This window comes from Uloborus diversus, chromosome 4 (assembly GCF_026930045.1).
Source record: "Uloborus diversus isolate 005 chromosome 4, Udiv.v.3.1, whole genome shotgun sequence".
In the NCBI taxonomy this organism is placed as follows: domain Eukaryota; kingdom Metazoa; phylum Arthropoda; class Arachnida; order Araneae; family Uloboridae; genus Uloborus; species Uloborus diversus.
The window spans coordinates 141,746,821-141,774,113 of NC_072734.1; the positions used below are offsets into that span (position 1 = coordinate 141,746,821).

The following is a 27,293-nucleotide window of genomic DNA, read 5'->3' on the forward strand; positions in this document are numbered from 1 at the left end:
ATGAGGATTATGCAGGACAATTTTTTTTTTCACATATAAATTTCTAGCTTTATTTTATAACAATCAGTTTTATTATGTCATTAATTAGTTTTATTCCATTAAAAAATGTAATCGTAGCAATTTAAGTTACTATCTTTTTCATTCAAAAAGTGTTTTATCCACATTGAAAACATTCAAAACACGTTTCCTCCTTTGAGTTCGGTCAAAACATGATTTCTCCAAATTTCAAATGCATTTTTCTAATTCATTTTAAGTTTATTAGGTAAAGTACGCCTACAAGTCTTACTAGTAATTAGTAATACAACTAAAAAAATGATAACTGGGTTCTAAAACAAGTTTTTTTTAAATATATTAGTTTTTTGTGTTTCCTGAAAAACTTTATCCGAAGGAGAAAACATGGTTTGAATGTTTGCTCCTCATATATTTTTAGTTCATGATCAGTTGTTTATCTGTTGACTTTAGTAATTTGAATTAATTTACTTTCCATTCTTGCAGTAAATTTTGCTTTTCCTACTGCGTTTCCCTGCTCTAGAATTTATATTTTCAAGTTTGAAATCCAAAACTCTTTTTATTCGACACACAGATGCTTGCAAAGTTTTTAGTTTTTTAGCGATTTCTTGTTGCGTATGGGGATTTTCCTGGACGAGGCACTTTATCACTGCTAGTTTTCTATGAAAAATATCACTTGCTTTATTCAGGCCCGTGTCCAGGTTTTCATAAAGGGAAGGGTTTTAATCTTACCTGTGGGGGAGGGGGATTCAACCCTTTACAAACATTAGTTTAACAACAAATTGCCGATCCTGGTACGGGTTTATACACCTGTAAGGACTGCTTTACCTCGCCCCCAAAGAAGGATAATAATGTCTGCACAAGTGACCAAAGTATTCCTTTATTTTATAAGTTCACTTCAAATTTCTTTTTAATTATATCTGTTTACTATGCGATACATTGCAATAAGTATTAAAAACTCTCCACAAATTCTTTTATAATGTAGAATGTATATTAGGTTTTATGTTCTGAAATAATGAATGCCCTATAAACTAAGCAAGAAAGAGCTTATTACAGATGCAAATTACATTACCAAACACAATCATTAATGTGTCTTCATAGCTGTAACATATGCCAAATTCTTCATAACCTCCTTACAATAAGCAATATTAATGCTTTGCATTTGTAGACCATTTAGCGGTTCTTCCACCATAGTTTTTTCAAAATGTTATTTTAGTTGGTACAGTGGCGGATTTAGCCGTTCATTTTTGGAGAGGCCATCCGAAATTTTTGAGCAAACTCCCCAGAAGTTTTATTGAAATGAAGTTTTAAAAATTCAATTTCAGATTATCTTTGGGGACTTTAGGTGAAAGGCATTGTTTTAAGAATCTAACTTGGAAATTCTTCGAAATGGAAATTATCGGGTAATTTTTTTAAATTGGGGTCCTAAAAACGCATTTTAGGCTATTTTTGATGACGTAAGAAGAAAGGTCAGAGTTGGGGTACTGACCCCAAAATATTTTTTGAAAATAAGTTTTAAAACCGAAATATTCTGCCGGTTTTGTTGAGAAATTAGGAGATGGAGTGGATGCTCTTCTAGTTCTTTTGCTATCGAGCCGAAAAATGCACATTTAGGCAATGTTTGCTGACATTAAAAAGAGCTTGCTTGGAATCTCCAATTCCTTGAAATATTCTGTCATTGAGGCTCTAAAAATCCGATTTTAAGCTATTTTTGGACGTATTAGAGAAGAGGATGGAACTTCGTGAGTTCTTCCCCAAAAAACCCCATTTTAAAGCTATCATCACGATATTAGTCGGAGGAGGGGGGGAGGGGGTCGAATCGGAGACCGTTTGTAATTGAAGCCCAAAAGGGCCATTTAGTTCGCTTTTAGGCAAATTGAGGAAAAAGGGTAAGTAAGCTAAAAAGTTTCCAAACTGAAGTCCTAAAATGCAATTTTTGGTTTTCGTTTGTAGCATTAGAGGAGCACGGGAAAATGGAACTCTCCCTCGGAAATTTTTCGAAATTAAATTCATAAAAACACAAATTTAGCCTCCCATTGTTCTTGCAAGCAATAGGTGTACTCTGAGGACAGCACCATTTAGAGTTCGTCCAATGTCTTTTTAGTTGACATCAAGAAATGGTGTTAATGATGGAGCAAAATTTTGGAAATACTAGTTGCTTTTAGGAGAGGGATACAATTTCTTTCCCAATCAAGAACTTAATTTCTTTTAAAGTTTGTTACTCTCTGTAACATTGTTATCCTCTCATAATATTTTCATTCCCTCTTTTTCTTCCGAAAAAAATTCCTATGACCACAAGGAGCCGTGGTAGCCCGATCGGTAGAGTGTCGAATTCGGGGCCGGAGGGTAATGAGTTCGAACCTCGATGGTCGAAGATCCACCGTCGTCATTAAAGGGGACTGGGCGACGTTAAATATGCTCGTGGTCTCAATGTCCTCCAAGTGAAACGATACCTCTGGGGATGCTAGCACCAGGTAGCTATTAGCTCCTGGTCCAGTTCTAAATTCTCATTAACTGTTCTATCCGGTGATGGTGCTGCCATCTATCGGTATAAAAAATAATGGAGGCAAGGCACTTAGTATGCAGTCCTCGACATAAATACAGTTGTAGTCAGTTGTGACTCGGAATCGGAATAACCACAAGGCTTTCGAAGGGGCCATAAAGCTTCAACATTAAAGTTAATTTAAGTCAAATATGCATTTTCTTCATTTGACTTATTATTTTTCTCCTAATGGGAGGGGTTTTAACCCCTAAAACCCTCCCCTTGGACACGGCTCTGGCTTTATTCATGATCACGCAATTATCCTTTGACAAAAGAAAAAAAGTTATCGATTATAAACTAATTAAAACTGCGAAATGAATCGCCTTAAGGATGAAATGCTACTGATATCAAGTGGGGGAAAGAAAATAAAATACTAGCACAGCAAGCAGATAATTTAAACATTTTGTTTTAAATTCGATTGTTAATCGAACACATTCTTTATGCAATGCAAACAATTTCATTACTTTGGATCAAATGTTTTTCTTTCTTAAAAATGATTACATTTTTAGCAGGTTTAACAAAACAATGTCCCGAAAACTACTCTAGAGTGAAATATTGTTTGGAACAACAAACCAAATTACTCTTCATAAATTATTGCAAGTGTATACGAAATTATTTACGAAAAACTGAAAAAATCACAATTATTATAATAATTTACACACCTCTGGAATCGAAATGGCCAAGAAAATGGCTCAAAAAAAAAAAAAAAAAAAGATATAAGTTTCATTTCTATCATGTTTCTTTACGACACATAATTTTTTATATGCATATACGAGTACGTATATTTTTTTTATTCTGTTGGTGGATTGCAAAAGTCGCTAAAGGACAAGCTTTAAACTTTTCGCTAAGTAATCCGGTTACTTGAAAGAAATCCATTCTACCCCCCCCCCCCCCCCACCCCCCGTTACTGTCGAAAACAGATTTATTTCTCGCCAAGAAAGGCGAAATATACGTGCAGTACATATGCTCTTTATTACCTCCTTTTCGGAGTACGAAGTGACTACATCTTATTCATTATAATAAGCAAGTACCTTACGCAGTATCATCAACTTAGCATGTTTCCGACTGATCTAGGTAATGTGGTCCATTGGCGATTTGAACTACAGTTTTGGAGAATTGTTTTGTATTTTAACGGATCTTTAAATGATGAATAACGGCAAAAAATAGGAAAAGAAATTTTAAAATATAGTAATTTTTTAGGTATTTGGTGGGCAGAGTTACGATAACGTGGTTGTGACCATGGCTGCAGAGTCGGAACAATTGTTATTTTTTGTTGGATGTTTTCGATTAGTGCTTTCGTGCCAAAACTTATTTGAATTTGCCACCTCCTGAGAAGTTTCTACTAAGGCTACGGGCCCCGACTTGTCCCAGGGATACATTTCTTTTACTATTTTATAACTGAGATCAAAGTAAAAAAATATTTTATCATTACTGTTTGAAGTTGATTACTTCTGATTCAAAAACTGCTTCTACTTACAAAATATTAAAGAACAAAACCTTTACTGACAGTAAAAAAAAAAAAAGATATAAAAACAAGCAAACTAGCGGGTCGGCGGATTTAACTATTATAAAGAGTGAAACTTCGATAAACAAAGCAATCAACTTGTTGCCAATGGCAGTTATTTTCTTATTAGTTGGTCTTTATACATAAATCGCACCAATGTAGTCAGTTTTGTTTGAAAGTGTAAGGACAGTCAGTGAAAGTTGAAGAAAAAATGATGCCTGGAGCCGGAATCTGCATGTTTTCCAACTACTCCTTTACCCCAAAATCAATCCGGCTCTGACTCTTTGACTCCGACTCCAACTCCACAGCCCTGGTTGTGACGAATGTTCAAAAATTGGCGCTACTGCAGTTACAAAAGTTGCATTAAAATGTAAAAATCCTACCAAATCAGTTCGAGTAAAAAAATCATCAAATACTATATTAAAGTTTAAATTAATTTTTTAAAGAGTTTTTTATGCTAATTAGGATTGTGTGGGGACCAACGTCCTTGTTTTCATGGTGACAAACTGTTCTATTGTTCTTATTTTAAATGGCGTTTTTTTTTTATGCTATTGGACCTTTTCTGATGAAGATTTTCGTAACTATTCTTGACGGAGATTTTTCTAGTAGGGAGCTCGATGTTATTCGTGATTTTAGGGAATGTTTTTCTTTTCTTTATGAACCAAGTTCTATGTACCATTGTTCTCATTTAAATGGGAATTTTCAAAAACTCTTATGCTTACTCTGATTTTAACGGGATTGAGCTTTTTGCTATTTTAAACGGGACCGTTGACGTTATTCAGAAATTGTTGACTTGTTTTTGATAGAGATTTTAAAAGACTGATAACTCTACTGAATTGGCATTTTAGGAATTAGATTCAAATTAGGATTTGTAGTGTCTGTTGACGTTATTACCTGTGGTCTTTACATTTCAAGCGTGTTTTGTGTTTCTCCTTATTTTTTCAAAAGTGACACGTGTCATGTGATCTCTGTTCCTTTGTCCGGCAAGGAGCAATGCAACAATTTAAAAAGCCCACTCCGCATAACGAATGGGCAGCATATGAACAGGATCGAGATTTTAAGGGAAACGTTTTTATTTGAGAACTGTTCATCTTATTCGCTTGGGAGTTTTTAAGAATTGACCGTGTTAACTTCTTTTGTACTCCAATACGTTTTCCTAATTAGAATTGTGTGGTTTTTTTTCTTTTCTTTTTGTGTGTGTGTGTGTGTGTGTGTGTAACGGTTTGACAATAGCCTATATGTTGGGCAGGTACCTGAGTCGATTGACAAAATCTACACCACGAACGAAGCAAGTTTATTAGTAAATAAATAAATAAAATTCTTAAATTTAAGCTGCCTGTTTTTCATTCTCGTTGCTTTTACCGGTTATATTTTTCTTTACATCCAGAGCCTACTGTGTTTCGTTAAAAAGGGAGTTCCTTGAAACTTGAAACACGTGTACGCACTACTCTCCTAATTTTGTGCGAAAAAAAAAATAGTTCATTTTCTTTTACTTTTCGGCACGAATGTTTTCTCAGCAGTTTTATTGAAGTGTACATTTAATTTAGTATATCGTAATTCTGAAAAACAATTCAATGCGATAAAATAAAATACTGATTGCTGAATGCTGAGACAAAACGTCTTTATTCTGTGATGGATTCTGTTACTCGTCAATTTGCGAGATTAATTTTTATTTGTTCGTGCTGCCATCTATGAGCTTTAAGTAGAAACAAAATACTTCTTTTCTTTTCTCTATTTCTTTTTGGTTACTTTTAATAGCAATAATAAAGTTTGAAGAGTATTTTAAAGAAATAGAACTTTTTAAGACACGAGGTGTAGACCTAAAGGTAATGTAGTTTTGTGTTGCAGCAGCCTATATCTTACTGACCGAGTTGTTTTCAACGTTTTGAAGTAGATTGTAGATATTCTAGTTAAAGACTTCTTTTCCATTTTCAAACTTCAGGACGAATAGATAAAGACTAACAATAGCGTATTAGTGTTTACATAGTTTTTTTTAATTTAGATTCAGGTAAAAGTAAAAAAATAAAACAAAAAGAATCTGTGCATCTAAACTCTGCGAACACAAATAATTCAATAATTTTACAGAATATAGCGAATAAAAAAAAACTATCACTTCATAAAAAATAAATTACTTTTTTGAAAAACAGATTCGTGGTACCCATCATATAATATTTTATTTTAGTTTATTCCCGAAAGACATATTTCCCCCCTTAATGAACTTGGCTGACAAATTTTCTTTCATCTTAGTATTCATTGACACTCATAAGGGGAGGCATACGGGACTCTAGCCCCCTCCCCCTCTGTTCCCCCCGCACCCCTCTTGACATTAGAGCTGTCATATTTTAAATGTTGAGCATAAATGCAGAACCATTTTATTATGACCCAACAGTGAATGACTATCTAAACAGAAGAGCGGCTCTTGTTCTGGACAAACCGGACCCTTGTCCAAGACGGCTAATTTTATTGGTGGCATTTTGGCGGGGATATCTAAAATTCCTTTCTCACTATAGGAATGAAATTGAAAAAAAAAAAGTGTTTTCAAAGTCCTATTTGTAGCTTGAAAGCCTTTAAAGTGTGAGTGTGGTATCAATTAAGTGCATTTTTAAATGTATTCATTTCAATGCTACTCTTTTTTTAGCTGTTATTGATGCAAGAATCGACCATTTAGTTGAAATATGTAAAGAAAGGTTTACTTTAAAACCACCGAATGTTAAATCCTCTTAAAGAATTGAAATTTGTATGTTCTATCAGTGGCGTCACTACGGGGGGTGAGGGAGATCACCCCAGGTGTCACCCGTCTGGGGGATGACACCCAAAGTGTAATTGCAAGTTTTGAAAATTATGAAGCTAAAATGCATTTTTAAGACTACAAATTTGAAAATCTTCCCGGGGGGGGGGGGGGGACCCCGGACAACGCTCCTTAACATGCCACATCACAGAGGTTCGCTCAGGATTAGGTTCATATGGTCAATACTTAAAACTAGTTGTGACTTCATCTGGTTTTAAATTTTTTTCAGTTTCAATCTTATATTTTGATACATGCAAAAGGGGAGGGAGGCTTAAATGTCGGCAAAACTATTGGTAACCATTTCTCTTATCTCATGCTCTCCCAAATTTGCCCGTATGGTTTCAATTACTGGGCCGGATCCAAGTACTATCGTGTCCCAAGCGACAACTTCTAAGGATGACAAACGGACAGGACGCTCCATTAAAAAATTACCTTTTCTGACACCACAGCAGTGGCGGATCCATGGGGGAAAGGCGATTGGGTCGATCGCCTCCCCCCCCCCCAACACAACACAAAAAATCGCTTACAACTATTTTTACGACTTTAATTCCAAAAAAATTCCAGGGAAGGGGGGGTTCCTCAACCCCCTCTTTCCAATGTCAATGAAGATCGTTAAAAATTTTGAATTTTTGGAACTTTAATTTCGAAAAATCGCCGGAATCGGAAACTTTTTCAAAAATGACGTTAGTAAGGGCTTTCAATTTCGTCTTTCAAACTTCAATTCCGAAAAAAATCCGGGGGTGAGCCCCCGTCCCCCGATCTCGAGTTTTCTTCCTACATCAATGAAGACCCACTAAAATTACGTTTCTGAAGCTTCAATAGTTGAGGTAGAGCTCCTGATCTTCCCTTACCGTTACCAAAAATGGCCAACCATCGCCCTTCAAGGCTCCAATTTCGAACAATAGGGTAGTTGCAACCTATTAAATGTTCATATTTTGGCTATTGGATATTGTTAATTGACCCTCAAAACTGAAAAGTTCACCATCGCCGAATTTTAAAACACCGTGGTTGATTTTTAATGAATTTTTAAAAATCCACGCGCAAAAGTGCGCGCTTCTGAAACGTCACGAGCCTACGTCACAGGGCGCGAATGGGCAGCCTTCCGCCGAAGATCCCTTGTTTTCGCTATTAACATTTTGAACGCGCTGATATTTTTATTTTTTAGAAATTCAATAATCCTTTTGAACACACTAAGGAGGCCGGATTCGTTAAAGCACAATCTAAATAATCTTCCTCAAGTAACACCAATGAGGTATTCGAATATTTTCGAAAGGATGAGAGGTTTAATGTTCCAGAAACGCGAGGAGTTAAATGCGAGGAGAAAGCCTTTTACGTTTCGTCTTCGAAGTCGAATGCGTGACCTTCGCTTCTCCCCTATCGGAAGAGGGGATGACGTCACTTCCTATGCCATTTGACGTCACAAGCGCTTGAACTTTAAAAATTAATTTAAAAAAAACTACTTATCGTATCGCAAAATTTTTTTCACCTATGATGTTCATACATGTTACTCTATCATATATAAATAAAATTGAAAAATCGAAAACTTCCCTATTTCCCATGGAAAGTTCCAAACCCCGTTCCTTCCCCCTACGTCATAAATGATGGCTTACTACTGCGTTTTCAGGACTTCAATTTCGAAAAATTTCTGGAGAGGAGCCCCTATTTCCTTCTTTCCTCAACTTCCAACATCATTCAATAATCGTCTAAAACAGCGTTTTTGGAACTCCTGCATCGAAAAGTTTCTGCTGAACCTCATTTCTTCTGCTACGAAAAGTTCTGAACCCCATTTATTCTGCTACGTCATCAAAGGTGGCCTACATTTGAACTTTAAGGACTTCAATTCCAAAATTTTTTCCAGGGGAAAGTCCCCAAATCCACTAATATAGAAAAAAAAAAAACAACTGTGGGAGAGTTCCTGATTGTCATCCTTTCCCATCTAGAAAACAAAGATAGCAAATAATTGTGTTTTCGAAAATATACCCTTAAATTTTAAAGAATTTCCAGAGAGGGAATTCCACACCAGCTTTCCTCTAATTAACTATCAAGTAGTCTAAAAATGCGCGTTCCTAAAAAGAATTTTCGAGGGGGGGGGGGGGTCCTCAAACACTCCTATTTATGTGCGAATATTAAACAACTCAATCAACAAACAAATCCATAACTACCTTCGAATTGCATTTACAAATGCAATTGAAGTATATTTTATTATGTTATGTATGGAAACTAACAAAAAGAGATGCCATCCTGATATTGCAACCTTTCTTTTATGGAAAAAAGTACAATTGAGGACCTGGAATGGTCAACTGAAAATACTTCACAAGTCCTCAAACAAATGTAAAGTTGAAGGGTTTAATTTAGATAATGGATTCAGAATATTAGTAAAAATTCTTTTTTTTGTTTTTAATTTTTTATTCTTGGTTTTCGAAACACTAAAACTTTCATTCAAACTCCTTAAACGGTACACATTGTTCGGGGGGGGGGGGGGGGAAGCATGCTTCAGTTCTTAAACTTTTTCTAAATTTTATTTTCATCAATCACCTCCCCCCCCCCTATAATGCATTACTCAATCGCTCCTCCCAACAGCATCATCTGGATCCGCCACTGCAACCCTGAAGACAGCTTTAAAATATGCTATTAGGAATTATGCCTTTAGAGCTTCAGAGTTTACCACTCCTTCCTCTATCATCCCCAAAGATAGCGTTAGAATTGCGTTTTCTGAACCTTAATTCCAAAAATCTCCGGGGAGATCACCACAAAACTCTTTTGCTTCCTCTATCTCCCACTGTCATCACACGAGACACACACTCTAAACTCACTTTTTTGACTTTCAATGTAAAAAAAAAATCAAAGGGGAATAAACATCCCTAGCGTCTCAGCATATAGCCTAAAAAGGCGTTTTTAATACTTCAACATCAAAGAAATTTAGAGAACTGACCCGAACCTTTCGCCTTCTCCAGACCCGGATCCATAAATTAAGGGCCTCCTGCAACAAAATCTGTTGGGCGCCTCCACAGGGACCATCAATGTATATTTGCAACGTTATAAGTCTTAGTGTTTTTTTTTTTTTTTTCATTTCTTGGGCTGTTGGTCCCTTTAAGGATGTGGGCTCCCCTGCACTGCTAGGTCAGCGGGTACGCTAATCCGGGTCTGGCCTTCGCCTAACATTACAGTTTAAAGTGTTTTTCAGGATTTCTATTCAAAAACAATTTCGGGGACAAGGGATTAAACCATTCTTTTCCTAATATTAGTTCTAAAGGTAGGTAGAGTTTTAATAAGATTTCAATTTCGAACATATTACGAAGCAGATCCGTATACCCTGACTCCCTCCCTACTAACAATTCCAATGATAGCCAGCTTTTCCAATGACAGCCCAAATCTGCGTTTTAAAACTTCAACTCCGAAATTTTTATAGGGAGGGGAGGAGGTTCCATCCCCCCCATTTTATTTAATCAATCAACTCCCTGCATAGCTTGAAAATTTGTTTTGAGTAATATCAGTTAGGGTGAAATTTCAAATCCTTTTTTCCCAAAGATAGCTTTAACTATAGTGCCTAGGCACTATACTTTAACCAACTTCGGTTTTGAAAAGAATTTCGGGGAACGACCCCCCCCCCCCCATAAAAGTCAAAATTAGAAAGTCAATAGAGGTGCTAAAAAGATATCAAATGATTGAAAACAGCAAAAGAGCATGAGAATGAACGTACAAGCAGATATCAATACAAAAAATCAAAATATGAAAAGAAAACTACTAAATCTGTAGCTAATGAATTTTTCTGCATTCAAAAAAAAAAAAAAAAAAAACAATTCCTAACAAACCAAGCACAAAATACGGAAAAAAGATAAGAATATCAATTACTAGAAATAATTAGAAAAGTAATGATTTATGGCAACTTAATAGCAGAAGATAGTAGTAGACAAGTTGGTTCCGTTTTTATCCTAGTTACAGCGTCATCTGTAGTATCTTACGTTCGAGGACCTCGACAGGTAGCTACCAGCTGGTTGATCACATGATAGTTAATGATCACTTGCTCCAATCAACCAATCAACAGCTTTAAAACAGTAACCGGTTTCGGTAACCGTTTGATCATAAACGCTGCGGTTAGTACCGTTGACCGGTTGAGCTTGTCGAACGCAACCTTAGTGAAAATCAAAATGAAAACCTAGTTTGTACATATAAGTGGCAACATCGCAACTTGCCTTGTACTGAAAGTGGTACCGTAGTGTTAAAATTGTAAATATTAATCTAAAACTTCGGAAATCTAAAATTAAGGATGGTAAGTGCCATTTTGAGTTGAAATATATATATTGTTATGCTCTCCTATGTTATTAGATGAATTTAACAATGTATAATGTGTTCTACGTGACCTGATGTTTTAGATGTGAATGGATTATTTACGTCACTTTTTCGATTATTCTCGCAGGTTTACTCCGCACATGTTCGTAATAACTTTTAAATAGTAGTTCGCTACCAGCTTAAATACTAGTGGTATATTGTGATAGTATAGCGATCGTTCCTTCGCTATTTAAGGTGAAGTTTTCGTTGAATTTCGAACTTGGACAGAAGAGGGTAAGCAAGGTGCATTATTCAAACGTGTTACGAATATTGTTGATGTGCGTTAGGTTTTAAAGGTTTTCATTGAGACCTGCAATCAAGTTAATACCTTATGTGTATAGCAAAGGTATTTAAAATGAATTCTTTTGCAATTTGTAACATCAAAGTCTAAAATCTTGTCTTGTGATTTGTTTACTTTAGATCTACAGTTTAGTGCGAAATTTATCTGGGTTGAATTAGCTTTAAAAAACTCCATAAATAAAAAAATACCGTTTGTTTTTTCAACATCTACATGTCTTGAATTGAGCATTCTTGATAAGTTCTAGTTATTAATTGCAATTTTCGGCTAATTTAGTTTTTTTGTCGTGTCTATGAAAGTTGTATCAGAACAGCTGTAAGCTTGATGATAGCTTTGGCAATTTTATTGTATTTAGTATAAAGTTAAACCTTGTCCCTTTGTCCCTTATGAGCAACATCAAAAATGTTATTTGTGGAATACGTATGAAAACGGAATACAAAACTCACCAGAATGTTTAGATTTTGACACATGATAATTTTAGTGGCCAGATATTAGTACCTTTCTTTTTTGAGTTAATTTTGGCGAAGCAAAGGAGAATTTACTTGCATTGAAGTTTGGCGTGCCTTACTTTAAGTACACTCTCATCAACTTTAAAACAATCGAAACATTTACCTGCAAGTGATTGTGAATGATAAATTTTATGCAAGTATAAAAATCCTTAATAAAGGAAGGTATTTAAAATTTAAAGAGGCTTCAGTAAAGTGAATACAGGTTGCTAGAGAGCAATTCTTTCCATCCGTAAGAATACAAGCTTCCACAAAAAGCATTGGCATTTGAAATTTCGTATCTAGAATGGATATAGCAACGGAATTTTATTTACAGAGTACCTTATTTTGTTGAGCATAATGGAAGATCTTATAATGCATTCTGGTGATGAACAGAAAGAATAAATTCAGCCATTGATAAAATAATCTTCAATTCAAAAAAGGACAAACTCTGTAGTAATATTTTTTTATATATCATCTGTCGTAATTTCTTGCTCTTTTCGTTTTCGATAACTCAAATTTTTTTCTTTGTAGCTTCAACTTGTTGAAGTTTTACTATGTAAAAGCTTGATTAGCCATCTGCTTTCGAGATGATTTATTCTTTATTACAAGATCGGATACAATTACAACAACAATTATTTCTGTATAAAATATGGCTTCAAATGTAAATTAAAATAAGTTAAAGTAAAAATAAGTTAAATATTGTTTTCAACAAGTGATAGCTAATTGTTATCTTGGTTTTGAATACAGTAGACCCTTGTTTTCCACGGTTTAAGATTCGACACCTTTATTTTATTTTACGTGGATGAATTTCGGTTTCACGCGGATGCGGCAATGCACACAGATAACATTTTCCTCTCTTTCAAAATCCAGACTCCTAAAGATTGCAGATTACATGTAATAAACTGCATTTGGCATGCTAATAACCGAACTTGGGCCCCTGGAGAAAATTTTGAGCCACTCCTATACAATTGAAATGATCTTTCTGATTTGTTAGTTAAGGAATATTCTGCCATGGAAATGACGAAAGTGATCATGGATGCACTAATGCTCTGCAAATTCTTAATGACTGCTAAAAGACTCTTCTTTATGAACAGAACACGAAATTAATTTTCTTTCTTTATGCATGTTATGCATAAAAATCGATATAAGTACACATTAAACTTATTATACAATTAGTCATCACTAGAATGAAATATTTTGTTATCTATGCAACCTAACCCCTATTTTAACACTAGTATTAGGTCTCGATTTACGCTGCATTTCCGTGAAACGTAACCCGCACGTAAAACGAGGGCCTACTGTATTTTAAAAACTGGGGTTTCATACTGTGCTCACTATCACTTTATGGTTGAAAATTACCAATGAAAGAGTTTAAATTAGAGACGTACCGAGTACTCGGTAACTACTCGGCCAATTTGCCGAGTACTCGGTACTCCGCGAAATTCTGATCAAATACTCGGCCAATACCAAGTAGTTGCAAAAAATTGAATACTGTCCAAGACAGATACTAAAATTTATATTAAAAAAAAAGCAAGCATTATATTCTGCAATCATTTACAATTAAAATTTATAAGTCAAATTTAAATTTTGAGAATAATGAAGTTTGTAATGCTTCAATGGAATAAATCTTCATTTAATGTCCCCAAAGTAAATAAAACTTATTTATTAAAAATTATGCAAAAAAGGTAGGTATAGAAAATATGGAATTTTTATATTAAAAATGTGTTTTGCTACAAAAAAAATTAGTTATAAAAAATATAAAAATACCTTTGCTTAAAAAATAAAAGGAAATAAAACAACGTTAAAAGCACAGTGCAGGAACACTGCAGTCATGTGTTTTGGCGTTACAAGGAATTCCTTTTTCAATGCACAAAATGGGAGCTCGTGAATTTAAAGGCATCTGACAAAAGTCTGATTTTTTTCGAATGTCTTTACATTCTTTAACTCGCATGTTATGCACTGAAAAAGACGTTCCTTGTAGGGGGGGGGGGGCAGAAACAGGTGTCTGCAGTGTTCCTGCACATTTGTTTTATCTACTTTTAAAAATTTATGTTTAGCAGACTAGAACTATAATTGATTGGTATGCAGTGAAACCCCTCCTAACGGACACCCCTCTTATGCATACAATTTTTTATTCCTCAGTTCCAATACAAATAACATTATTAAACCCCTGTCCTGTGGACAAAAAAAATTGTCCTGTTAGTGTCCGCATTAGAGGGATTTTACTGTAATTTGTTTTAATTCCAACTTTATTTTCATACCTTTTATTTATTTTATAAAAAAAAAAATTTTTTTGTAAAATTTTTGACACAAACAAAACTTTTTATTTAATGCATAATTAAATTTCAGCAGGAATTTAGTTTTAAAAACGGTTATATGGATAAGGAGGTCTATACTACTATTCTAATAAGTTCTAAATTCATCACATGTGTGTCAGTGGTTCTACTTAAAACATAATTGGTACTCGGTAACTCGGCAGAGTAGTAAAAGGCCGAGTACTTGGCTACTCGGCCAAAATGCTACTCGGTACGTCTCTAGTTTAAATCCAATTTAATCCTGTAGCAGATTTTTTTCCCAACACAATAAGCAAGTATTTAAAAAATTTAATTCCTGTTACAACGAGCTTTAAGGGACTGAAAATTTTATTTGTCATAATGGACTTTAAGCAATGTTATTTTGAACAATTAAATGGGGACATGTTTTGTTTTGTAGGTATTTTTTGTAGTTGTGTTTCACTGTATCAATTGTGCATGTTATAGGTCAAAGTTAAAGCTCGAGAACTTCGTGGTAAGAAAAAGGAAGAGGTTGAAAAGCAATTAGAGGAATTGAAACAAGAACTTGCAGCGTTAAGGATAGCTAAAGTGACTGGTGGTGCTGCTTCTAAGCTGTCAAAAATGTGAGTGAATCTGAAGTATCCTAGTACTAAAACTTTAGCTTCTTGTGATGATGTCAGAACTTAAGGAAATTAAATGGATTGGTAAAAATGACTATGTCACTGGTAAAAACTGGCCAAAACTAATTTTATAAAAATGCTAATATGCTTGGAAGGTAGCAGAAAATGTATTTATCATATTTGAAGTAATTTTTTAAACTGATTTAGTAATTAAAATACAAGTTTTCTTATATCGGCATTCAAAATTGTTCATTAAGAAGAATAAGGACACTAGTTTGTTAGGAACCTCAAACAGCCTGTAATAAGTAATATACAGTCGGACCTTCATATATCAAAGTAGTTGGGGAAAATTGTTGGGGGAAAAATTCGATATATAGAAACAATCTTATTTTATTGTAAAAGTCTCCTAAAACATTAAAATTAAAGCCAACTTACATATATGAAACCCAATTTCTAATTGATACGAGCATCAGATTAAATAAGTTAATAATTAAAAAAATAACGGAAATTACATTTTTACGTCTACATACATCTTCATTCTTCTTCAATTTAACTTGATCCGCAACATTAGGGGATTTTCATTTTTACAATGTAATAGGAAGAAAAGTAAAAAATCAATCTGCTTAACTTGAATGATTTTTACTGCAGCTAAAAAGACTAGGAATGATAATCAACAGACAACAGGGGTCTGGCCAGAGGATATTTGGGTCCGTTAACGGACCCTTCACAAAAATCCGATCAACCAAAACCAAAACGGACCTTTCACAAAATCCTGATCAAACAAAACGGACCCTTCACAAAATTCTGATAAACAAGATTGGATCTTTCACAAATTGTTTATTGAAAGCATATTTCTGTGTATAAACCGCATATTTCTGTGTATAGCATATTTCTGTGTGTAAACGGACAATTTTTGGAACTTTTTTTTAAGTCAAATTAGAGGGATCAGCTTATACAAAATCGGCTAATTTTGGAAGAAAAAAAAATCGGCACTCTTGTGATGCTCCTGCAAGGGATAAATAATTGCTACTGCCTAATAAATATAATGGTTGTTTGTTTTATCACATCTAATTAGCAGCTTAGCAGTGGTGTTGTTGTCAACTTTTCTGAAAAGGCATTGGTAAGCACTTTTCTCCCCACTCATGATTTAATAAACAATAATGATATATATCTGCGAAGTGAACTTAGAACTGCAAAGGGATAGGGGAAAGGGAGGATATGGGTGGGGAAAAAATATGATCGCTTCATATAGGGTTACCAACGCTTCATATAGGGTTACCAACTTCCAAATTATCAGCACTTAGCGTCTGACGTTGAACCTTTTTAATGACTTGTATAATGACTTGATTAGAAAATATTCTCATCATTTTACCAGCTTATGTTTAATTGTTATTTTGGGAGAAAATTATATGGGTTTTGATTTTTCGATGCTAACAAGAATGATTAACTTTAAATAAACTTTTAATTACCGGTTTTTTTCTTTTAGATGTCTACATTTTGAAAAATGCAATCTTTTAACATCCGATTATTTTTGCTTTTGCGTCAACTGTGTCCACAAATATTAATGAAATGTTTAAGGATATTTGGGTCCGTTAACGGACCCTTCACAAAAATCCGATCAACCAAAACGGACCTTTCACAAAATCCCGATCAAACAAAACGGACCTTTTCACAAAATCCCGATCAAACAAAATGGACTCTTCACAAAATTCTGATAAACAAGATCGGATCTGTCACAAATTGTTTATTGAAAGAGCAAATCTGAAAGCAAAATAATGCATATTTCTGTGTATAAACCGATAATTTTTAGAACCTTTTTTAAAGTCAAATTAGAGGAATTGGCTAATACAAAATCGGCTAATTTTGAAAAAAAAAAGGGCACTCTTGGGATGCTCCTGCAAGGGATAAATAATTGCTACTGCCAAATAAATATAATGGTTGTTTGTTTTATCACAGCTAATTAGTGGCGGTGTTATAAACTTTTCTGAAAAGGCATTGGTAAGCACTTTTCTCCACTCATGATTTAATAAACAATAATAATATATATCTGCGAAATGAACTTAGAACTGCAAAGGAATAGTAAGGATGAGGAAAAAATATGATCGCTTCAGATAGGGTTACCAACTTCAAAATTATCACCACTTAGGGTCTGGCATTGAACCTTTATAATGACTTGATTAGGAAATATTCTCATCATTTTGAGAAATTTCAAAAATTTTCAAATTCGACATCAATTTTGCTTTTATTCTACAGCATGCATACCTAGAACACAATATGTGAACATGAAAAGACAGCAGGTATTTGTAAAAATTGTTAATTAGCAAATCAAATCAGCAGTCTGTAGGTAACAGATTTTGGATATTGTTGTCCTGTAGGTAACAGATTTTGGACATCATCATAATTTAAGTTTCACCATTTTTGACAATTGTTAATATGATTTTTAACTTTTCCAATGAAAATTTTATTTACTACTTTTTGAATTTTGAAATTTAATAATAAAGAGGATATTAATGAAGTACTTGAATGGCTATACATACTGCTCTTTACATGTAATAAAGTTTTGGAATCATTTTGAAGAAGTTGATGAAAGGTAAAAAAAAAAGCTTCATGGAAATAACTATACAAACTCGTAGCTTCTTTTATTAAATAACATTTGTATTTCTCTGGATTATTAACTTTCATTTCTGCAGATATTTTCCAAACTTCGAATGTACTTCTACCAGAACCTCACTTTTTGTTCTACTTCTAGGAGACATAATCTCGTGTGAGCATTAAAATTTGCAATAAATCCTTTTGCAAATAGGTATTAAAAATCAATAATGACTTCAAAAAGCATATAAATACAACACAATTTCCATAAAAGAACTTAATTAAATTGTTTAAAGCAATTTTTCAAAACATGTTGTTAATTCAAAAGGCTTACTATCTCTCAAATCTCTAGATAGAATGAAAATTACCAACCGATATTTGTTTACAAATCAACTGCAGACGATTTTTTTTTAACTCTAAAAATAAAAAAATAAAAAAATTGCTAGCGCAGGTGATAAAGTTGTCAAAACTGGTGCAGCTGACGATAAACTAAATTTGTCAAACTGGAATTCCCCTCTGGTAACCTTTAGCTTATCGTATACTGTGTTGTCGCTAATGGAGGTTTGCTTGGCGATTTTAGCGCAAAATGGCTTTCGTTACGAACATAACCAGCCATGTTTCTACTGTAATTTATGTATTGTTCAATGTGTAGCATTATGCAAAATACCAATGGATTAAAGATAACATTATAATAACCTTTTTTATTGAGGTTAAAAGACAGTGGATCATAAAAAATTAGGAATAAACAGACAGAATTATCGGCGTCAAGATCGTAACACCATTTGGACATCTCACATGTATGTTTAAGAAAAATCATTTTTCTTTTCTAAGATACTGCATAAAAGCTTATGAAAACACTTTTAAACAATTAAAAATTGATTCTGAGGATCGATAAATACCTTTAAAATGAAAACATCATATACTTAGTTCTCAAATAATAGCATTGTAAAGATCGTAACTTTTGGACATACATCAAATTTCAAACATACGTTTTTCTAAAATCGTTTACGAAGTAAATAATCTATCTTTACTTTTGTTATTTGTGTAAAATATTAACAAACAGTTATTCAGTGTAAGATTCATACCTTTAATTTTTTTTTTTTTTTTTTTGAAACATATGGAAATAATTTTAAAAAAATTTTTTTCAATGGTACATTTGCTCAGTTAACGTTTTGGTATGTCCAAAATTGTGCCTTTTAGCAAAGAAAATATTTTTTTAAGGGCATTTGAAGATCATTTTTTCCATAATTTATGTCAATTCTTGTCTCTATACAGTATTATAGTTTAACTCAAAAATTTTTGAGTTAATTAAAATGAAAGTTATTTGGTGTTGAAGCTTCAAAGTTGAGGTCTGTGTTTGCTCCCACCTTTTGAGAACGGCTCACATAAAAAATTCGTAAAATCCGATGCTCGAAGCGGATGCCATGAGATTGCAATTTTCAAAGAGAAGGCTCCAAAAGTATAAGAACCGCTCATAAAAGAATTTTTTTTTAAATTATTTTAGAATTGCATTTTAGAAGCCTATGATAAACATATCATTAATATTCAGTAAATTACCGCCCATTAGCCAGGGGTAAAGCAGAAATAAGTGAAATACACCGCCCGCTCTGTCATTTCCAGCCTTGGACTGCAGTTTCGTGCTTATTAGCACTCATCAGCCCGGCATAGGAATGTGACTGAGCTGGAGATGGAAAACCTCTTAAGGAAGCCAAGAGTGCGAAACAAACTGGTAGCTAATATAGAATTAGCAGATTCTATATTAGCTACCAGTTTGTTTGGCTTCCTTAAGAGGTTTTTCCATTTCCAGCTCAGTCACTTTCCTATGCTGGGCTGATGAGTGCTAATAAGCACGAAACTGCAGTCCTCGGCTGGAAATGACTGAGCTGGCGGTGCATTTCACGCATATCATTAATATCTATCGACACAGTTGCAGGGAAACTAGAATTAAAACCATCTATTCAGCATTTAAATTTTTGACTCGTAAAAAACTGAATTTCGTAAAAAAAACTGCATTTCGTTTCAGAATCTTGAAATGATGGTTTTAATAGACTTCATTTATTTGCCTCCATATAATGCAAAGTTAACTTGAAAAAATAAGAGTAAAAGTTAGATTCTCATATCAGATGCTTCACATTTCAATTCGCTGACATGTTTTTTTTTGTACAAAGAAAATTATGCCTTATTTTTTATTTTGATTTCAGATTTGCTATTTCAGTAAACAATTTAAAAAAGATTGTTTTGGTGTTATGGGGGCAGGTGGCCATCATTTTCTCCCTGCATCAGCAGCAGTTCATGCAAATAAATGTCTGATAGTTGCAGACAGCTTTTTTTTCTCTGCTGACAACTTTTTTTTCCCTGCTGACAACTTTTTTTTCCCTCAGACAACTTTTATTTTTTTAGACCAGATAGAACTGTCTGGGATAGGGTTTCATTGTCCTTGATCGTTTCTGTGGTCTATGTCTTACATACACATGCCACCATCCATTAAGAGAAGGTTTGTTGTGTGCTGGATTTTGTTTCTGTCTAAGAGGATTTAAGTAATGCACAAGAGTGTCAGGTTAAAAAGAAAGAGAAGAGTAGATTCTGGAGGATAGTAAACATTTGTAGAAAGAAAAAACCTAATGAGTGGCATCCTATCTCCATGCATGGTTGTTGAGAACAATATTTGAATTCAAGATGTCAAAATTCAAATCTGATTGTTTCCTTGAAAAGTGAATCTTATCTGCTAAAATGCAGTTTCATGCCAACTTCATTTATTTTTTGAGAAAAAATCTCTATTTATTCACTTTCCAAAATGCATTTTTTATGTGTATAAGTGGTAAAAAAATTATGTTTTAGAATGTGCAAAGTTTTATTTGTTTATTCCTTTGTGAGTAGAAAACTATCCTTCCCCTGTTTTGGGCTAAGTAACTAATAATCACTTCGGGTATGATTGCCATGTTTAGAATTTCTTGACTTCTACAAACGAGTGCATCATGATTAAATATAATTCAATGCTATGATGATTCCTTAAAAAATGATTCATGATTGTTTAACCCTCTAAGAAGATCTGAGTAATTGAATTTACAGATGTACTGCCTCTCGTTACATTTAGTTTATAAGCATTGTTTAATACCAAGACTCCTTTGATTCAAATGTAATGATTTATATCATGTTACATAGTTATAGGATGCTAATTATTTTAAAAGGTGATAGAATATTCATTAATTCTTTTTAAAAACTAAAAACCCATCATATTTTTTGATGAAAAGGGAGCAAATATAATTTTAAAAACATGCTTGTATGTTAGTGGTACGCAACTTGTTTTCAACTTGATATTTTTACTGTTCGCCGCAATCGACTCTCAGACAGTTTTAAATTGTATTTAGGATTTTTTCTCTTATTTTGCAGAAGAGTGATTTATTTTTCAATTCGGGGATGTAATGGCTTTTTCTGTGATTAAATTAAGTTCTGAATTTCTGAAGACAGCATATAAGGCAGATTATGAGAGAAAAGCCTGAGTATTTTGTAGTGAGACAAAAAAGCAGCTCTATTCATTTTTTGAAAACAAAAGGTATGGAAGAATGAAAAATATACACAGATTTAGGCCCCCCCCCCCCCCTCCAAATTTTTTTAGCGATGAATTCAGCTTTATGTGCAACAAATGGCTTCATAACATAGTTTACACCAGGTATGAAATATCAAAAGGAAAAAAAGCTCTTAAAAATGATAGATTTGGTTTTGAAACTAAATGCAAGTCAGTAAATCAATTTAAATTTATTAAATATAATTCAATGCTATGATGATGCTTTTATAAATGATACATGATTGTTTTACCCTCTAAGAAGATCTGAGTAATTGAATTATCAGATATACTCTTTTTCTGCAAGAAAGAATTTCTGTTTATTTTTTAAGGTTGCTTACATCAAAATCGTTTCATACAGGAGGGGTTTTTTTTCAGTTTCTAAAACTTTAGATGCTATGCCGGGGCCGATCCAGGTTTTATTCTTTAGGTCCGCCTTTTGTGAAAAAGCAAAATATTCGTAGGTTTTCTTTATTTTCGTGAAAAAGAAATTTTTATAGCATTTTTTTCTGTATAAACGTAATTTCAGAGCATTTTTAGTCGTCATACTTCATTGAAAAAGCCCTAACGAGAATAAGAGCAAATGACGTAATATATAAAAAAAGATGCTTAAAATTCTTAGATTTAATCCAAGGTCTTAAAAAGTGATGCATTCAAAAAAAATTTTAATTGCATGGTATCTGCCATATTGTGAATGGGGCCGCTTTTACGATGCGGAATTTTGTGAAGGGGCCGCAAAGTGGACCCAATTTCAGCCTATATAGACCCCTGCTATGCATTTCTGTGGAACCTAAAAGATTCTCCAAAAATATTTTGTATGCTTTCTAAAAATCTGAAATGTATTGAAAGAAAAGCAGTAATATTTTCTGTTGCCGTTCTAAATTTTCGCTGCTGTTAATCTCAAATCACCTCAATATACGCTAACGCTGGATTTTCAAACAGAATTTTGAGTCCTATAGGCATTTAATTTACAAAATCCCTACTGCTATTTTAAAAATCCCTTTCATGCTCAAATTTTTATTATTAAATTTATTTGTGAAGATTTTCAAAATTTTACACGCATGTCTCTCTAGTCTTAAGTTTTCAACAATAGCAGCTATGATATTTGGCTTTTCTATGATTAAATTGTGCAATGAATAACTGTGATGACAGCTTATAAGGCAGATTATGAGAAAAGCCTGATCTGATGTGTGGAGTATACCATAGAGGTGTTTAAATGAAATTCAGGAATATGAGTTACAATTATGCAATGGTCAAGACCAATAATAGTGTTCAATTATGCATCTCAATGCTGGGGCGTTACTAACCAAATTTCTTCAAAAATGCTTATCTATTGCTACATATTTGATTTATATTCAAAAAAAAAAAGAACTTAAATCAGTCAAATGGTTTTACAATGCAGAACATCACTAAGTATTCTGCTTTGGGGAGAAGAGCTAGCATTTTTACAAAGATTTGCATGTATTCCCCTGATGTTGGAAAATATCAATATGCTATGATGATGCTTCTATACATGATCACATCATGATTAAAATTTATACCCTCTAAGAAGATCTGAGCATTTTAAGGTCATAGCTCATCTGAATGTTTTGATTCACATCTAGCCTACCCTTAATTGTAAGAATGCCTATGAATCTTAACATGGCTCACAACCTTTTTACAATTTACGAAAAACTAGGTTCCTTAGTATCTCAAAACTTGTATAAATTTTTGAAAGTATGCTTGTTTACATTGTATTTCAATGGTGCCAATGTGGGGGAGGGGTGCAAGTGAGGGCTCTAGCCCCCCCCCATTTGAAATTGGAACTACCTTGCTTTAGTACTATTTTTTTTTGCAAAATTGTAATAACAGGTCTTCTCCAGCAATTAATGAATAAGTTATTAAAAATGTCAAATTTGAATAACTCTAATATGTACATAAATCTGTTTCTATGGGGAAAATATCCTGCTAAACCATTGGGAAAATATCTGAGCCCCCCCCCCCCCCCTCCCTTAAAGTTTTGCATATGGGCACCCTTGTTGTATTTACTTCCCTAATGATTATGTTTGAAAGTAGTGGTCTGATGAACTGTGAGGACTGCTGTTAAATGAAGGGGCTAAATGTAATCATTTTCTATTAAAAGTAATTAAATGTTCGATTTTAAGCTTTTGAATTTATATTAAGTTTTTTTTTTCCTTCAGATTTTAGGAACACATCATAGTTTTATTTAAATCCCAATGATTAAGTTTGAAAGTAGTGGCCTGATCAACTGAGGACAGCTGTTAAATGAAGGGACTATTTAACCATTTCTTTAATAAGTTTGATTGCAAAAATGTGCTAAATATAAATCTTTTTTTTTTAGCATTTTAGTGTTCCATCTAAATTTTATGGTACCTTTAGAAATTTTCTATATTTGAATCCCAATGATTATGCATGAAAGTAGTGGCCTGATAAACTATGAGGACTACTTTTGAATGAGGGGACTTGAATTCTTGATATACAATTATAATTTCGGTTTCTTTTTAAGAAATAATATACTACTACTGTTTCTTGTTGTTTATTGTTTCTTATTCTGCAGGAAATTCCAAAATGTCTTCTGAAATTTTCTATATTTGAATCCCAATGATTATGCATGAAAGTAGTGGCCTGATAAACTATGAGGGCTACTGTTAAATGAAGGGACTAAATTTGCTTTGATAATTTAATGATGGTAAAAATTTAGTCCATAAAAGCTTTGTTTTTTAATTTGTAGTGTTTCTTACAGATTTTAGGAAAGCCTTTGGAAATAATTTTTAATCCCGATGATTATGTATGAAAGTAGTGGCCTGATAAACTATGAGGACTACTTTTGAATGAGGGGACTTGAATTCTTGATATACAATTATAATTTCAGTTTCTTTTTAAGAAATAATATACTACTACTGTTTTTTGTTGCTTATTGTTTGTCTTATTCTGCAGGAAATTCCAAAATGTCTTCTGAAATTTTCTATATTTGAATCCCAATGATTATGCATGAAAGTAGTGGCCTGATAAACTATGAGGACTACTGTTAAATGAAGGGACTAAATTTGCTTTGATAATTTAATGATGGTAAAAATTTAGTCCATAAAAGCTTTGTTTTTTAATTTGTAGTGTTTCTTACAGATTTTAGGAAAGCCTTTGGAAATAATTTTTAATCCCGATGATTATGTATGAAAGTAGTGGCCTGATAAACTATGAGGACTACTTTTGAATGAGGGGACTTGAATTCTTGATATACAATTATAATTTCAGTTTCTTTTTAAGAAATAATATACTACTACTGTTTTTTGTTGCTTATTGTTTGTCTTATTTATTCTGCAGGAAATTCCAAAATGTCTTCTGAAATTTTCTATATTTGAATCCCAATGATTATGCATGAAAGTAGTGGCCTGATAAACTATGAGGACTACTGTTAAATGAAGGGACTGTAAATTTGCTTTGATAATTTAATGATGGTAAAAATGTAGTCCATAAAAGCTTTGTTTTTTAATTTGTAGTGTTTCTTACACACATTGGTCAACATATTGTCTCACATGATCTCAATCTCTGCTCATAAACTTAAATTTGAAAAGTGGGAATGACCACATAAGAAATTAGTTTTGCATCTCAGTGAGTGATTCAAAACGTATTGAGCCCGATACAATATCATAAATTTCATAATGCGAGTAGAAAACTAAATGTTTTAAATGTAAATGGCAAAGCTAAATGTCGCTGCAGTGTACTTAATGATTTCAAATGACAATCTTTATGAAAAAAATAAGTGATTTAAATTTTTTAATGGTGTAGACTTTTTAAACATTTTCATACCCTAATTATTTGATTTGTAGAATACCAATTTGCATCAAATCTTCAATTTTGTAACAGAAAAGCCATAAAAGTTTGAAACTGAAGTCATTGTTCAAAACTATTAGAATGTACACATTTAACATTTCTTAAAATTTGTTTTCTTGTTGAAAATGTAATTAATAAAAAATTCCTAAAATTGCTCTACAAAATCAGAATTACAGGAGCAGTTGTGCCCCTCGTAATGAAATACTCATTTCCCACACTGTTCTAAGTGCGCATGTGTCTGCGGGGTAAAAAAGACGAGATTGCGATGTTTTTGATTCTTCTACCGTTTGATGTAGTGGCCGGTGGACACAAGAAATAAATGGCACAAATTCCCAGAGATTGAAGGGGATAAGACAGAAACTGTTTGTTCTCAAGTTCGGATGCAGCTGAAAATAAACATACTGAATTTCTTATTTAATTACTAATAAAAATTATACTGATAAATTAGCTCTATTTGCATTGTGCTTTTCTATGATTAAAAGAAACTAATATGAAAACTGTGATGACTGCAAATAAGGCAGATTATGAGAAAAGCCACCCTTCTAATTTGCCTTTATTTGACAGTTAAGAACCTGTATTTTAAATGTCAAATTAACAAATAGGAAATATTCGAATCAGTTAAATTTTGCTTTGGCTGTGCTCTGTTTCAAAGCATAATTCTGCGTTAAGTGTTTTTAACGTTAAATACAAGTATTTTTATTGTTAATACAAGTATGTGTAGAAATAATTTCTGCAATTGAAGTTTGTTTTCTGTAAATTAATGCAAGTGTCAAATGATGCTAAATACTTTCGTTCTCCTGAAATATTATTGATGACATCATATGACTGACTAGCACTTGCTAATTTTAATGCCTTTGTTGTAACACCCTGTAGCTTTTTTTCCCCAGTCTTGAAATATTTTAACACTTGGATCTTGATTTTTTTTCCTTTAAATTTTTAACAGTATTGTTAGGCTATTTAATTTTTACTTTAGTTGCACAAAGCTCTATAGCAACTCTTTCAAAGATAAGAATTTTTTTTATAGTAATATCCTTATGCAAGTATGTAAATATACTGTCTGCAATTAACGGCTATTTTGTGTTAGGTTCATGCAAGTGTCAAATGATGCTAAATACTTTCGTTCTCCTGAAATATATTTGATGACATCATATAACTGATAAGAACTTGCAAATCCATATTCCCTATTTAGATCCCCCCCTACATCACTTCTGCCACATTTTATTATTTACTCCTTCTTACATTGGCAGTGAGTGATTTATTATTGTACCAACAAATGCTTTCAGTTTTGAGGGTTGATACAGATAGATTTTACTTCTGTTGATCAGTTTACCATCCCCAAAATCTTACCAACAAACTCTGTCACATGATGTTAAATACTTTCGTTCTCCTGAAGAAGTTTGAAGATTTCAGTTACCTGATGGCACTTTTGCTTTTGTTGTCGTAAGTCAATATTACTGGATCGCACATGCCTGACATGAATCAAACAAAAACTTAGGTGCCAAAAAAAAATTTATATACCATCCAAGTTATATCCCGCATCATAAATCAATCTGCCTTTGTCAGACGCTGTGCAAGACCATTGTTTCACCTGCTTTTGCCAATAACGTGCCAGATGATGTTAAATACTTTCGTTCTCCTGAATGAGATATGATGATTTTAGTTACCTGATGACACATTTATCTGGCTGCTTTACAATTATTTTATTTATATATTTAATCCTACTGTTACCGCTCAAATGATGTCTCACACTTTCGTTCTCCTGAAGAAATCTGATGAACTCTTCATCTCCTGATAAGTAATGTTATTTCTTTTTAGTAGTTGTAAAATATGATAGTAATTTCAAGTGACTTCAATTTCATACATTTAGTAGTTCTTTCATGAATTGGAACTGATAAAGAACTGTATTTAATTCACTTAAATATTATCCACTCTATCATTTCCTAATTAAGTACTATGTCTTGTTTTCTAGATATATCGTGCGGAAGTCTATTGCCAGAGTTTTGACAGTAATCAACCAGAACACAAAGGAAAATTTAAAGAAAGCATTCAAGAATAAGAAGTACAAGCCCACTGATCTTAGGCCGAAAAAGACCAGGGCAATGCGTAGGGAACTTACACCTCATCAAAAAAATTTAAAGACCCCTAAAGAATTGAAGAAGATGCGATCATGGCCACAAAGGAAATATGCTGTAAAGGCATAATTTCATTAAAGCTTATTTCAAACTTTTGTAACTGAATTCATTTTTTCTAGATATTTTGCAACTATTATAGTGACACTTTTTTATGAATTGTATTAAGTGAACTCAATGGCAAGAAAGCAAAAAAGGTTTTAACCACATATAGAAACTTGGTGTTGCCTTTGATTTCTATTATCTTCAGATGAGATCTTGCAAAATATTAATTTTATGGGGTTCTTGTAATAAACTTGCTGATGATTTATTTCTTTTACAGCAAATACAA

The 27,293-nt window shown here is 33.2% G+C and overlaps 1 protein-coding gene and 1 non-coding gene across 2 annotated transcripts; both read left to right on the top strand.

The window, feature by feature from the left end:
* Positions 1-10,979: 10,979 nt before the first annotated feature.
* Positions 10,980-27,060, top strand: LOC129220316 (60S ribosomal protein L35-like). The gene is made up of 3 exons (XM_054854716.1): positions 10,980-11,113; positions 14,718-14,854; positions 26,803-27,060. The coding sequence occupies exons 1-3, from the start codon at positions 11,111-11,113 to the stop codon at positions 27,032-27,034; spliced, it is 372 nt and encodes a 123-aa protein (XP_054710691.1). The 5' UTR covers positions 10,980-11,110; the 3' UTR covers positions 27,035-27,060.
* Positions 22,495-22,564, top strand: LOC129221658 (small nucleolar RNA SNORD61). The gene has a single exon (XR_008580535.1). It is a non-coding gene; the product is annotated as a small nucleolar RNA SNORD61 (small nucleolar RNA).
* Positions 27,061-27,293: the final 233 nt, after the last annotated feature.